The following is a 15,318-nucleotide window of genomic DNA, read 5'->3' as shown; positions in this document are numbered from 1 at the left end:
TATTAACATTTTATCTCTATTGTTGGACTTTTCTACTATCTGTTAAAAACCCAATCGAGGAGGGAACTATATTACACAGGAAAACTATAACAACATGAGTACTCCATTTGGTTTAGATCTAGGTAACAATAACTCTGTTTTGGCCGTTGCTAGAAACAGGGGTATTGATATTATTGTTAATGAAGTTTCGAACCGTTCTACCCCATCAGTTGTTGGTTTTGGTCCAAAAAACAGATACTTAGGTGAAACTGGTAAGAACAAGCAAACATCTAATATTAAGAATACTGTTGAAAACTTTAAAAGAATTATTGGTTTAGATTATGACCACAAAGATTTCGAAGTTGAATCTAAGTTTTTCTCTGCTAACTTAGTCAAATTAGATGATGGCAAGATTGGTGCTAAGGTCAGATTGGCTGGTGAGCAAAAGACTTTTTCTGCTACTCAATTAACCGCCATGTTTATCGACAAAGTTAAGCAAACTGTTATCGACGAAACTAAATCTAACATTACCGATGTCTGTATTGCTGTTCCTGTCTGGTACACTGAAGAACAACGTTACGCCATAGCCGATGCTGCTAGAATTGCCGGTTTAAACCCAGTCAGAATTGTTAACGACGTTACTGCTGCTGCTGTTTCTTATGGTGTGTTCAAGACTGATTTGCCAGAGGGTGAAGAAAAGCCAAGAATTGTTGCTTTTGTTGATATTGGTCATTCCAATTATACTTGTTCCATAATGGCTTTCAAGAAAGGTGAGTTAAAGGTCTTAGGTACTGCCTATGACAAACACTTTGGTGGTAGAGACTTCGATCGTGCTATCACTGAACATTTTGCTGATGAATTCAAGACCAAATATAAGATTGATATCAGAGAAAATCCAAAAGCCTATAACAGAATTTTAACCGCAGCCGAAAAGTTAAAGAAGGTTTTATCTGCTAACACTGCTGCTCCATTCTCTGTTGAATCCGTTATGAACGATGTTGATGTCTCTTCCCAATTATCTCGTGAAGAATTAGAAGAATTGGTTAAACCATTATTAGAGCGTGTTACTGAACCAGTCACTAAGGCTTTGAAACAAGCTGGTATTACTGCTGAAGAAGTTGATTACGTTGAAATTATTGGTGGTACCACCCGTATTCCAACTTTAAAGAAGTCTATCTCTGAAGCTTTTGGTAAACCATTATCTACCACTTTGAATCAAGATGAAGCTATTTCTAAAGGTGCTGCTTTTATCTGTGCTATTCACTCCCCAACTTTAAGAGTTAGGCCATTTAAGTTTGAAGATATCCACCCATACTCTGTCTCTTATTCCTGGGACAAACAAGTTGAAGATGAAGATCATTTAGAAGTCTTCCCAGCAAACTCTTCTTTCCCATCTACCAAGATGATCACTTTACACAGAACTGGTGACTTTACTATGTCTGCTAAATACACAAACAAGGAAGAAGTACCAGAAGGTGTTTCTGAAGAAATTGCTTCTTGGGATATCACTGGGGTGAATGTTCCAGAAGGTCAAGACTCTGTACCAGTCAAGTTAAAATTAAGATGTGATCCATCTGGTTTACACACTATTGAAGAAGCTTACACTTTAGAAGACATTGTTGTTAAGGAAGAAGTCCCATTACCAGAAGATGCACCAGAAGATGCTGAACCAGAATACAAAGAAGTTACTAAGACTGTTAAGAAGGATAACTTAAGCATTGTTGCTCATACTTTTGCTCTTGATGACAAAACCTTAAACACATTAATTGAAACCGAAAATGAAATGACTGCTCAAGATAAGTTGGTTGCTGAAACTGAAGATCGTAAGAACGCTTTGGAAGAATACATTTACACCTTACGTGGTAAGTTAGATGAAGAATACGCTGATTTTGCTTCTGATGCTGAAAAGACTAAATTAAAGGATATGTTAACTAAGGCTGAAGATTGGTTATATGACGAAGGTTTCGATTCTATCAAGGCTAAATATATTGCTAAATATGAAGAGCTAGCATCATTGGGCAACATTATCAGAGGTAGATATTTAGCTAAGGAAGAAGAAAAGAAGCAGGCTTTAAGAGCTAAACAAGAAGCTTCCCAAATGGCTGAATTAGCTGCTAAATTGGCTGAACAAAGAAAGGCTGAGGCTGCTTCTAAAGAAAAGAAAGATGCCGACGGTGATGTTGAATTAGATTGATTATCTTCACAAAACAAAAGAAACATAAAAAACAAATACAAAGGAGGCTAATTGTAAATTAAATTAAATTGATAGGTTCCTTTTGGCTATTAAGTGTAGTTCTAAAATATTTATTATATTAGACGTAGTCTTACTTATACGCTTTTTTTATTATATTTTAAGATGTTATTTTATATAAAATATATACTTTATTTTTTATACAATTATAATTCGAATGCTGACTATATTTTAATATGTGGCATGATGATATTTTTTAAGATTAATGAGGAGGAAAATAATTTATATATTGAAGTTATGCGCCAATGAAAGTAGGATTGTATATGTTTATAGAGAAGCAGTTATGTTATTAGATCTGGCAAAATACTAATCGTTTAATTATTCTTGTCCTTGTATATGCGTTCAATGAATCTTCAGTACCCAAAATATTCCAATTAGTATCACTATATATCCATCTGCCATATTTCCAATCATTTTCAAGCCAATCCCAATGAAGAGGTAAAGATGTTTCTATGTCTTCCAAATTCTTTAATTCAGAAACTTTTAAAATATTTTGAGATATATAATATAGTAATGAAGGTTTTTCATATGATAATAAATTATTGTTCCAGTTATCTGGATACCATTTCCTTTCATTTTGTTGAATGATAATTTCTATAATTTCATATTTATTATTCAAATAATTTTCACTTAGTATTATTTTATATTGTGTCATATTATATTGGTTATCCACACTATTTTCATCAATGCTTCTTCTTATTTCTTTTGCCAAATCAAATATTGCACCTTCTTGATTATAATTGTTTTGTAATTCATTTAAATCAATATTTATTACATCTTTCAAATACGCAGATAGCAAAAGTATGAAATCTTTCATAGTAATACACTGTAATTTACTATTTGTATTCCAAAATCCACAATAAAGTTTTCTCACCCAAACTATTCTCCATAATAAATATCCTGTAACCTCCAGCCATGAAGAATTATAAAGATATACAGCAACGAATAGCCAGACTATATATTTCTTACTATCAATAAATCTAAAGTAAAAAGTAAAGAACTGGAAAGGGGTTAATAGTAAAATACAAATAATAAATTTCTTTATGCAAAAGTATTTATAATTGATGGAATTATCTGTTATTGTATTTGTAGTTCCAATAATTTTTAGTAAATTGTTTTTTATTATCAGATTCTTATCAGTAATCCTATTTAATACAAAATATATATCTTCTAAAGTAGGGGCTTCTTCACTATCATTAATTTGTATTAGTACAGAATTAATGTAATATGTGAAAGAATACCAATTGAAAGAAGTGGTTATGAACCCAATCAATGATGCCAGAAAAGCTTCAAAATTAACACAATCTAATTTTTCAGATAATAAATAATTGATTGATAAACAACAAATTATTAGATATAAGATATGTAATGGAGTATCATTTGTAATCCATAGTAAATGATTTAATACATTATCCCAGATAATTAATAGAGGATATAATTTATATAATGCTGCAGTAACAGAGAATGGAGTATTAACAATCAACGCCACCTTCTGAACTTTTGTTTTATTATTGGCAAATTTTACTCTATAAACATTGTCTGAATTTCCTAACATATATAAGTATTTGTATGTTTAATCTAACTATGTGTCTATCTGCCAAATAATGGAAATGCTGATAGTACACTTATGTTCTCTAACAATAATATGTTACGGTTAGTCTCAATATAACCTAAGGAGATTTAAAGTTATTCTAAACTTTTTCTGAAGTAATAATTAGAGTATAAATTGCTTGTTCTTTAGCTATTTGTATCTTTTTATTTCTATATGTAGATGTATGTAAGTATGTTTACATCTTTTAAGGTATTATTATAAAAACCACAGAGTTAACAATATTGAAAAAAAAAGACAAGTCAATATCAAAGAAAGTGTAACTCAAGTATATAAAAACAAACATGGTACTTGCAATCAGAATTCATATACATATATGTACATACATATAGAGCATTGCTTATGACGCCTATTTATCAAAGAGTTAATATACAAGGGAGGTAAAGCTTCATATATTAAAGAATTGGAAACACTTTGAAAACTATATTGGAACTAATAGATATATGTTTATATACAAAGAGGAAAGATTATAGATTTATAAGATGAGCAAGAAGTATTTAATGGATACAAAATTGATACGAAAGCGTCCCACCCTTAAAACATTATCACATAAAAAAATTAAGACCACCATATATATTAAGAGTACCACGCCATATATTAGTGCACTGAAACGAATAAAGAAATTTTTATCTGAATTGCAAAAACACGGTGCTAAATATGTGACACTTCTTGGTATGGGTAAGGCTGTGGAGAAAACACTTGCATTAGGTTCTTATTTCAGTCAAGAAAAGGGTCAAAAAGTGCAAGTTATGACAAGGACAATAAAAGTTATTGATGAATTAAAGGACATTTCCGAAACCCAAGAATCTGTGAACGAGGAAGAAGAAACCGATGAAAACGATGAAGAGACATTTTTAAAAAGAAGAACATTGAGTGGTGTGGAAGTAAGAATATTTCCTCTTTAGTAGCACCAAAAGATTGGAATAAAATATCTATTGAAGATCGCTTTCGACATATATATCCAATTATATATGTGTGTATGTATGTATACATAATGATGTAACAGTGTAAAAATCATCTTATTTTATTTATTACTATTAACACAAATTTTATCGAATCAACTGATAGTTGGACATATTTAGTTGAAACTTTCTATTTCTTATTAATCTCATAGCTGGGGTTGCAGATCGTACTTTATTTATATGACCCTAGTAACTTTTTCCACTTTTTTTTTCCATTCAGTGTGTCATACATTTCATTGATCAAGATTATAAAATAGAATCAAATTTACTCTTGGTTTTATGGCTTTAAACTTTAGGCAAAATGCTATGACAACTGTTACAATTATTTATATCAACATAATCAATTGGGGTAGAGGTAGGAAGAAATTTTCTTTTTGACAAAACAAATAAAAGTGTTATTGGATAAGTGGATAAAGAGACAAAAAGCCTTTAGATCATTACATGGAATATGACCATGGAATCAGTATCAGAACAACAAATTTTACAATGGAAAGCTACTAAGACTATTGGAATTATCGGGTTAGGTGATATGGGTTTATTGTACGCCCAAAGATTCTCTAATGCGGGTTGGAAAGTAGTTGGATGTGATAAAGAAGATCAATATGAAATAATTAAACAGAAGTATGCCAATTGTAATTTTGAAGTCGTATTAAATGGACACTATGTTTCTCGTATCTCAGATTATATTATTTACAGTGTGGAGGCAGCAAATATCGATAGAATTGTATCCATGTATGGCCCTTCTAGTAAAGTTGGTGCAATTGTGGGTGGTCAGACAAGTTGCAAGAGCCCTGAAATTTCTGCCTTCGAAAAATATTTACCACAGGATATTGAAATCATCACTATACACTCTTTACATGGACCAAAAGTTAACCCTGAGGGGCAACCTTTAGTTATCATTGATCATAGAAGTTACAAACCTACGTCTTTACAATTTGTAGAAACTGTTATGTCTTGTTTAAAGAGTAAATTTGTCTATTTAACTTTTGAAGAGCATGATAGAATCACTGCAGACACTCAAGCTGTCACTCATGCTGCATTCTTATCTATGGGTTGTGCTTGGGAGAAATGCAAAGTTTATCCATGGGACGTTGTGGATAACAAGTGGGTCGGTGGGTTAGAAAATGTTAAAATCAATATTTCTTTAAGAATTTATTCCAATAAATGGCATGTCTATGCTGGATTGGCAATTACAAATCCACATGCACATCAACAGGTTTTACAATATGCAACAAGTGCAACAGAATTATTTTCCTTGTGTTTGAGCAATAAAAGAAAAGAATTCACTGAAAGGATAATGAAGGCTAAAGAATTTGTATTTGGCAATCATACTGGTAAGTTATTGTTAGAAGATTTGCATCTAGAGAAATATTCGTTATCAAATAATACTAATATAAATAATAATAGAAGTTCTGAAGTACACCTGCCACCACCAAATTCTCATTTATCGTTATTAGCCATAGTTGATTCATGGTATCAGTTAGGGATTGATCCTTATGATCATATGATATGTTCTACTCCATTATTTAGTATATTTTTAGGTGTATCTGAATTTCTTTTCTTGTCGCCTAATCTATTAGAACAAACTATTGAAGCAGCATTAACAGATAATCTTTTTAGAAAAGATGATTTAGAATTTGTCATAGCAGCTAGAGAATGGAGTTCAATTATATCTGCTGAAAATTTCCCATTGTATCAAAAAAAATTTGAGACTGTTCAAGAGTTTTTTAAATTAAGATTCCAAGAAGCCAATGTTATAGGAAATGAAATGATCAAAACTATTTTAAATCATTCAAAGAAAAATTAAATTATATTATTCTTATATAGGAAAATACCGAAGTTATTTCCTTCTTTTGATTCTTAATATGGATATAAATATATATACAAACCAAATTCTCGGTTTTTTATTTATCATTCCACTATATATATAATGAATATGAATGATTACTTATTATACATGAAGCAGTGTTTCAATGTTTTATTTTAATTACCTATAGAAAATCGACTTTTATATTATAAGTTTATATAAAATATGAAAAATATAAGAATGTCTATATACGATTTATATAATGATGTGATTATTTAAAATGTTAAGAGAGTCTTTGTAAAAAGGAAATAGAAGAATAATAATGCTAAGAGGGTTGAATTTCTCTATGGGATGTTAAAAAAAAATAAAGAAAGTGGAAAAGAGCCTGCATCAAGAAACACAACCAATATACTGGGTTTTCTGTGCTTTTCAAAGAAAAAATTTTTGAGTGAAACTTTTTTCGTATTTGATTTTGTTTTGAATATTTAATGAATTGTTTTTGGGTATTGTTTTATATAGTGGTTATAGTTATTATAATTTTCTTTTTTTACTTTGGGAACTAGTCCTAAGAGTATTATTGTTATCATTCATAGTGTCACCGTCGTTACTTCTATCAATACTATTATGAAAACTATACTCAATATCTTCTAGCTGTAGTTTTTTTCTTTTTAATGAGATAATATTATCACAAGTATATAGATTATTTGGACTAAAAATATCTGGATTATTATGATAATTATGTATGTTAATTGCTGTAATATTTGGATCTCTTTCTTCCAAAGAGTATTCTGCAGAATTGTTCTTATTACATTTAAGTTGGTTTTGAAATGATCCACAATACTTATATTCTTTTAATCTGTTGGAGAGTGCTTTAACAGATTCATAATCACCAGTTTGCAAAAATCCAACTAGTTCTGGGAAATATATTTTAAAATCTTTGTACATGATTCTATTCCAGGCTCGTAAAATTCTGGCCACACATTGAGTACTACTACTAATATTAATATTTTCATTTTTTGTGTTAGATATCAAATTTTTACAATTGTTCTGTTGGTTAAAACAAATATTCCATATTTTTAATATTAATTGATGCAATCCATGTTCTTTGAAGATTGGGAATAAGTATGATAAATTAATATTTCTGTTAAATGGTATATTATCATATGGTGTTAAACATCTTACAATAAGAACTTCACTGTCAAATTTTTCATTAATGTAAAGAATAAAATATAATTCTATTGAACTTAAAGGTTCTAGTAAGATCAAATGCCATATATGAAGATTAGAATCCTGAGGCTTTAAATAAAATAAGTTGTCCTGATTTTCCGGATTTTTATATAATAAAGAACGATTAATATATTTCCAATCTCTTAATAATCTTCTTGTTATTGAGGATGTCATTAGAATGCACGTATATATTATTAACAGTGAGAGTCCTTTATTTTATCTTCTGTTTCGATCTACTGTATAAATAACTAAATTATTATTATTATACTAATCAGAATAGCTACTTCCCGGTCTGTATTAAATAAACATGAGTAGCTTGTTCTTGAACCAAACTTACACCTCCTGTCTCTTTTCTGATCTCACATAATATGTTTACTTGTTAAATATTATGTATGTTACTGTGAAAAGTACGAGCTATTTTTTTATTCATTATTTTTCTTACTCTATTTATTTCTTCTTTTTTCCCCACTGAAGTAGCTTTTCTTGCTTTTTCACTTTTTTTTTTTTAATAGTCATTTGAAACAAGTGTAAATGCAAGAAAATATTAGAGTAAAATCTGTGTCATCAGTAATAGTTTATTTGTAGGTGTTACTATTGTAGTATAGAATACAAAATATACTCTTTGTCATTAATTCAAATAGATATGTTAAATCATGCTGAGATATATCTAAAATATTACCAAAATTTGAAGATATTGTGAATAAATGAAAAAATAGTTATAGGCAAAGGGAAATAATATTTAATTATTTTATTTTTTCTGTAAAATACTATTAACGTATAAAAAAACAGTTATATAGCACTAATAGATAAGTTGTAAAGGAGTACAATAATTGTTTTATGGAAAAGTGTTCTTTATAAGAAGATGCACCAAAGGTCTTACTGAAATCGGTGGTCATAATTATTTTTTAAAATCGTTGATAGACTTATTATAATTAGAATTGCTTCAGTTTATAAAGTTTATATATATATAATACAATCATGTAAAGTGTTTAGAAAGAAATGGCTGAACTTATTTTTTTGTGTTCCTTATTTTGACTCTTGTGTACAATTTCAACCTGGAGACAAATTATTTACTTTCACATATTTCTCAGACATAATCTCTTTTACCAGTTTTAGCAGTATAATGATTGATAATGCTTATTGGTTCATTAATAAGCACAGTTCAGATTATGTAGATTGTTGAGAATTAGTGCTTGTAGTAATTCTCAATAAGCAGATATAGATTTTCTTAATATTTTTCGCAATTCTCTAGTAAATTTTCATATTATAAGAGTACTAGTCTATTAATGTGTCACTTTTAATAATATATTGTATTTTCTAATAATATTGGTTAATATTGTTTATTTTTTCAACGTGATTAATAGGGCTGTCTCTTCTATAAGCTCTGATCAAACAATAACATACTGAAATGTCGATAATTATATATAAGCACACACAAATTATAAAATCCCTGAATCCAATTAATAAACGAAATATATAATTTTTCTTCTTATTTTTTTGTGAGTAACATCTAGAGACTATCTATAGGTATAATCCAGATAATGACTGGAAAGGAACTATAAGATATTGTCAAACACAATATCGTTAAAGACCAATAAATAAAATTGAGGTTAATAAATATATCAAAATAAATTACTTGTTTTAATGTCGAAATAATATATTAAAACCTTGAAAAGAAGGGAAAAGTGCAATTTTACAAGTTTTCTTTAAATATAGTAAATAATTACGTTTTATACTTGGAATATATATATTTCATTCTATTTATTTTTTTAAATATTATATATAAAAATAAAATCAAGAAATTTTGTTGAAAGTATTTTTGATGGAATTTAAACCTGTCAGTGTCAATAAAAATGGCAAATATCATTAAGTTATAGATACTCCTCTGGATGAATAATATTAGTATACATGTTCTTAGCGTCGGTGATCATACTATTTGTTATTATTGTGTATTATTATTATGTTGATATGTAGTGTAATTTTCCCTCCATCTTTTGATTCGGAATTAATAATTATATAAATACAAAAGAAACATATGATAAAGTGTATATAACTTATTCATCCAGATTGGAAAATTAATAAGTAAAGTCGTCTATTTATATATATTTACCTTTTGGCAATTTTTCATAATATATTAATTTATTTTGATTCTGTTTGATTTTATCTCCATAATGTTGAATGTGCAAAACAAACATTTTTCCTCTTTGATATATTTACATGTTACTCAAACCGGTAATATATCATTCCAGCAGATACATCTTCTATTTTGCACTAAATACCTGTACATATTTATTATATAGTGTATACAGTATAAATTCTTTTATTTACTTTGACTCTTCTTTCAAGTTTTTAATTCCTTTTCAAATCTCTGAAAAACATATTTGGTGAAAAATAAAATAGTTTTCGATATACTATGGTACATCTGTGTACCACATAATATACAGAAAAACTAATTAAAAATAATTTTTATGGAAATGACAGTAATAAACTCGCATTTTCCAACAGTTTTAATAAGTCATACTTGTACCCTAGGTGGCAAATGGTCACATTATACTTAAAACACAATAGATAACTTTTAGATTCAGCTAGAATCATACATAATCTCGGTGGTGTTATCTCTTTATTATACAGCAGGTGACAGCTCTGGTTGGTTTCGTGGTCTAGTTGGTTATGGCATCTGCTTAACACGCAGAACGTCCCCAGTTCGATCCTGGGCGAAATCATTTTTTGCTACAGTAATATCTTTGATATTACTGTTTTTGTAATAACCCTGAGGTTATGTGTTTCTGATAACAGTTAATCTTGTTGAAATCTCAATAATATTTCACTCGGATAAATATAAGATATAGACTCTTTCTATATCTCTAGATGTAATATTCCTATATATCTATATATCCTTAATCTAAGTTAACCTAATAGTATACACTTATATACTATATATCTAAACCTATGTAATCCTTAGTTCCTTCTTCCTTGCTTGCTTCTTGGTTGCTCTCTTGTACTTATGTTGGTTACTCCTGCTTTTAGCTATGTTTGTAAAATCTTGCAAAAAGGAAAGTTTAGAAAAATGATGTAATAGATGAAAACCCGATTACAAGAGATATACTCTTCTAGACGCTAAACTAGATAGATATAGCTTGATTTTTGGTCTTTACATGACATATAAACTATACTCTACGTAAAGAGTAAACTAATATATACAGATATACAGATAAACATAGTTATATAAACAAGAAAGACAAGAGCGTCATGGTCGACTAAGGAGTCCACAAGATCGTTTGTAGTGACATCTGGTTTTCATTTGTCACAACTTTCCTTTTTGCAAAATCTTACAAATATGCATAAAAGCAGAAGTAACCAATATAGGTAAAAGAGAGCAACTAAGAAGAACGACGAACAAGGAACCAAGGGTTACATAGGTTTAGGTATATAGTATATAAGTGTATACTATTAGGTTAACTTAGATTAAGGATATATAGATATATAGGAATATTACATCTAGAGATATAGAAAGAGTCTATATCTTATATCTATCCAAGTGAAATATTATTGAGATTTCAACAAGAATTACCGTTATCAGACACCTCAGGGTTGTTACATATAATGATATCATATGTTGCAAAAATAGAATGGACGAGTCCGGAATCGAACCGAAGACCTCTCCCATGCTAAGGGAGCGCGCTACCAACTACGCCACACGCCCGGAGAACATCCAAAACTCGCTAAAGAATAGAATAGTTATTACCATCAAGATTACGTAAGATTCTGAATGAATCTAGAACTGTTTATTGTTTTAATAAGCCATACACGTGCTACAACATTAGATGTTGCATAATAAAAAGATTACATTACATAAGATTTTGGCAAATCTAGAATTTACCTATTGTTTTAATAAATTTCACGTGTATTACTAATTACCATGATTAGAGAATTGGGGTGCAGTTCTAATCCACTAGTGCATCTAAATTAATGTTATAAATTTTAGGGTTTGAATCAGTCAGATCATTAATGTACTAATCTGAATAATCGATCGAGCTCCAGAAAACATATAAAAGGACAACGTTTTCTGGAGATAAAAGATCGTCTTCCATAACCGTTTCTTGTAAATAATATATGTTGGAAAATGCGAGTTTATTACTGTCATTTCCATAAAAATTATTTTTAATTAGTTTTTCTGTATATTATGTGGTACACAGATGTACCATAGTATATCGAAAACTATTTTATTTTTCACCAAATATGTTTTTCAGAGATTTGAAAAGGAATTAAAAACTTGAAAGAAGAGTCAAAGTAAATAAAAGAATTTATACTGTATACACTATATAATAAGTATATATATGTATTTAGTGCAAAAATAAGACTGTTGGAAATTGTTGAAATAGAATGTTCTATAATGAAATAGATAGAACAATAAGATTTTAGCAGATACTAAATGATAAATTGTTGAGTAATAATTGTTGAGAGGTCACCAAAAGTTGTTGAGTTTGTTTATTAAATATCTTACTGTTCGTAGAGGAAAATGGCTTAATGTTAACATATATAAAGCCAAGGATTTCATCATACATTATGTTTATCTTATTTACAATCTTTGTATATTATTATTTCTATGTTGTATATAGAGAAAGAAAGTGAAGGACTTTATTATAATTTTGTATACTAAATCTGTTTAATATAATATTAAGAGTGTTTACTATATATCCAATGACTACAGGCGCTCATTCTCAACAGAAATAACAGTAATAAATTCTTATTTTCCGACATATCATCTTACTGGATTAGTAATCCACATCCCAATCGTTAATTTTAGCAGTTTAATTTGGTAACTTAATGAATTGAATAATTAATCGAATCTCAGAAACATATAAAACAACAACATGTGAGGGTTATCTCAAGTAGTATACTAAAGTATGAACGTTAATTATATATATAAACACTTATAAATTATATAATTGGTTGATTGTAACTGATAAAAAGATTAATCTTGGTTATTACTGATATTCTACTTCTTATGCAGGCTATTCTTCCTCTAGGTGAAACCTATTGAATGGGATATGAATGTTAATGTTGATAATTCCCTCTAGCACCATCTCTCAATAATCAAAAGTCTCTTAAATAAATTTCTCATCAATTTGCCACCAATGTTCATCTAACAAGCATTCGCTCGTTCGAATATACTCAGAACCTTGAACCCAGAGTTTCAACTGTTCCAAGTATTTTGCTTCAATATTCGATATTACCCGTGGACCACATATTTCAAGATTTCTAATTACGGCTTCCTGCACAACATATTTAAGAAGATTATTTATATTTCACAATTTTTCTCTTATTTATTATATATATAATACATAAGAAAAAGAAATATGCAAATAATAATTATACCATAATAAAACATCGTTACATTTATTACTACATGTATATCCCTTAGCTAACATACTTTTTAAAGTTTCCACTACAACAATAGTGGCTAAAGAATAAAGTGAAAAAACTACTTAATTAGAAAAAAAAATTCTCCAGATTGCTAGAGAATTATTCAATTAATTATTTGATATGAAATGGTAATATACACAATAACATGTCATTATAAAATATATTTACAACAAAAAAGTTTTTTTTCTGAATTAATATTTGTTTTTTAACAGTTTTTTAAATAATTGGATATATTTGGTAACATTTTGAAAATATATAACATTAGATTTTTCAATACAATGACTCTTTGTTACATTCTGTTGAAAAATATTGTTGACTATGTCTTCTAAATAGACCATTTTGTATATACAACCTGTCAGAGACACTGCTAACACACAAAAAAAAAAATAATTTTATTATATGAAAACAATATTTTTGTATCCATACTTTTTAATAAATATTAAAGTAATGGAAAGAGGTCAGATATTAGTATTTTTTGATTCATTTCAAATGGTATTGAGAACAAATAAGTTATACTCTAATAAATAAAAATAAATTAATGCCTTCCAGTAGTAGTCTTATCTTGACCCTTAAAAAACATGTAAAATCTGCTGAGCTGATTGATTTGCTCAGGTTCTTGAAAAAAGCAGTGGAAAGTATCTTTGTTAATGTCAGTAAAATCTAGAAAGTATTTATTTCATTATTCTAACATTTGAATTTCCACCTTTCTCAGATTTGGGTTTAGCATTTTTGAATTATATCGTAATGTAGTCTTCTAATAAAACTGTCTATCTGCAAAATATAATTGCAACGACGGATATATTGCGGTAATGTCGGGATTTTAAAGCCGCTAAAGAATTCCTGAGAAACATAAATTTTCTTTTTTTTATGGAAACATCTACAAGTGCATAAAAATGTAAAGATGATGGTGATGAGAGGGAATAAAGAAATGTAATAAAAGATGTTTCTAATACAACTATGTATATATATATGTATATATTCCTAAGATAAATAATATGAGTTGCAAATATCCAAAAGTTGTAAAAACCAACACATATTAACACGTTAAAAACATTTGATACCTGGATAGGCGAAATATAACGATGAGGAAATGGCGGAAGATCGTATGGATGAAGAAGATTTAGACGACAAATTCAACATAGATGAATATAAGGACAAGTTGTCACATTTCATACAGTCTCATAATCTAACTACTTTGAAAGTACATAGTGATTTAGAAACTAATGATAAAACACAGCAAGAATCTGATAAAAATAACACCACTAATAATAATAATACGATTACAGATATAGCATCCTTCTTTAGTGATTTAACAGAAGTAATCCCACCAGAAAATTTTAGCCCAGTAATTGGGGAAATCTATAGAAGTAGTTTCCCTAGGATAGAAAATTTTAAATTTTTGAGAGATAGATTAAAATTGAAATCTATATTAGTGTTGATTCCTGAAGAGTATCCTCCAGAAAATGTTGAGTTCTTGAATAATTCGGGGATACAATTATTTCAAATTGGTATGAGTGGTAATAAAGAGCCATTCGTCAATTTACCTAGTGACTTATTGACTAGAGCTTTAGAAATTGTTTTGGATCCGAAGAACCAACCAATTTTGATTCATTGTAATAGAGGAAAACATAGAACCGGATGTCTTGTCGGTTGTATTAGAAAATTGCAAAACTGGTCATTAACCATGATCTTTGATGAGTACAGAAGATTTGCCTTCCCTAAAGCTAGAGCACTTGACCAACAATTTATTGAGATGTATGAAGATGAGGAAATCAAAACTATAGCTTATGAAAAAGGATGGTTACCTCTTGAGTGGTAGGTTTATTGTTACTCTCTTTCAAATAGAAATGAAATTATAATTTTTTTTATGCAGACAGACTTATAGATTATATAAAATCATATCAGATATAATCAAACAAAGGAAATCAAAAGTATACGAAGATAAACTAAAATATGCTTTAAAATTCTAAACTATGTAAAATGAATATGTATGTGTAAACCGATGATAGGCAGGGAAACAAATAAATACCTATATATATATATCTAATGATACAAA

At 28.8% G+C, this 15,318-nt stretch overlaps 6 protein-coding genes and 2 non-coding genes across 8 annotated transcripts; 5 read left to right on the top strand and 3 right to left on the bottom strand.

Annotated features, from left to right (window-relative positions):
- Positions 1-94: 94 nt before the first annotated feature.
- SSE2 (adenyl-nucleotide exchange factor SSE2) lies at positions 95-2,173 on the top strand (the record flags this gene model as incomplete). Its single annotated transcript, XM_064856721.1, has 1 exon — positions 95-2,173. The coding sequence occupies one exon, from the start codon at positions 95-97 to the stop codon at positions 2,171-2,173; it is 2,079 nt and encodes a 692-aa protein (XP_064715854.1).
- Positions 2,174-2,519: 346 nt separating this feature from the next.
- On the bottom strand, positions 2,520-3,785 carry PEX32 (Pex32p; the record flags this gene model as incomplete). Its single annotated transcript, XM_064856720.1, has 1 exon — positions 2,520-3,785. The coding sequence occupies one exon, from the start codon at positions 3,783-3,785 to the stop codon at positions 2,520-2,522; it is 1,266 nt and encodes a 421-aa protein (XP_064715853.1).
- Positions 3,786-4,321: 536 nt separating this feature from the next.
- On the top strand, positions 4,322-4,744 carry POP7 (ribonuclease P/MRP protein subunit POP7; the record flags this gene model as incomplete). The annotated part of the gene is made up of 1 exon (XM_064856719.1): positions 4,322-4,744. One exon carries the CDS (start codon positions 4,322-4,324, stop codon positions 4,742-4,744), a length of 423 nt encoding a protein of 140 aa, XP_064715852.1.
- Positions 4,745-5,249: 505 nt separating this feature from the next.
- TYR1 (prephenate dehydrogenase (NADP(+))) lies at positions 5,250-6,608 on the top strand (the record flags this gene model as incomplete). The annotated part of the gene is made up of 1 exon (XM_064856718.1): positions 5,250-6,608. The coding sequence occupies one exon, from the start codon at positions 5,250-5,252 to the stop codon at positions 6,606-6,608; it is 1,359 nt and encodes a 452-aa protein (XP_064715851.1).
- Positions 6,609-7,139: 531 nt separating this feature from the next.
- UBS1 (Ubs1p) lies at positions 7,140-8,009 on the bottom strand (the record flags this gene model as incomplete). Its single annotated transcript, XM_064856717.1, has 1 exon — positions 7,140-8,009. The coding sequence occupies one exon, from the start codon at positions 8,007-8,009 to the stop codon at positions 7,140-7,142; it is 870 nt and encodes a 289-aa protein (XP_064715850.1).
- Positions 8,010-10,483: 2,474 nt separating this feature from the next.
- PWA37_000025 lies at positions 10,484-10,559 on the top strand. Its single transcript has one exon. It is a non-coding gene; the product is annotated as a tRNA-Val (tRNA).
- A 906-nt stretch (positions 10,560-11,465) lies between these two features.
- PWA37_000024 lies at positions 11,466-11,538 on the bottom strand. Its single transcript has one exon. It is a non-coding gene; the product is annotated as a tRNA-Ala (tRNA).
- A 2,814-nt stretch (positions 11,539-14,352) lies between these two features.
- Positions 14,353-15,081, top strand: SIW14 (putative tyrosine protein phosphatase SIW14; the record flags this gene model as incomplete). The annotated part of the gene is made up of 1 exon (XM_064856716.1): positions 14,353-15,081. The coding sequence occupies one exon, from the start codon at positions 14,353-14,355 to the stop codon at positions 15,079-15,081; it is 729 nt and encodes a 242-aa protein (XP_064715849.1).
- Between the last annotated feature and the right edge of the window lie 237 nt (positions 15,082-15,318).

The sequence above is a fragment of the Arxiozyma heterogenica genome, assembly GCF_036370985.1.
Source record: "Arxiozyma heterogenica strain weizmannii chromosome Unknown scaffold_11, whole genome shotgun sequence".
NCBI lineage: Eukaryota > Fungi > Ascomycota > Saccharomycetes > Saccharomycetales > Saccharomycetaceae > Arxiozyma > Arxiozyma heterogenica.
The sequence above is the reverse complement of the archived record's forward strand: the minus strand, read 5'-3'. Positions and strand labels throughout refer to the sequence as shown.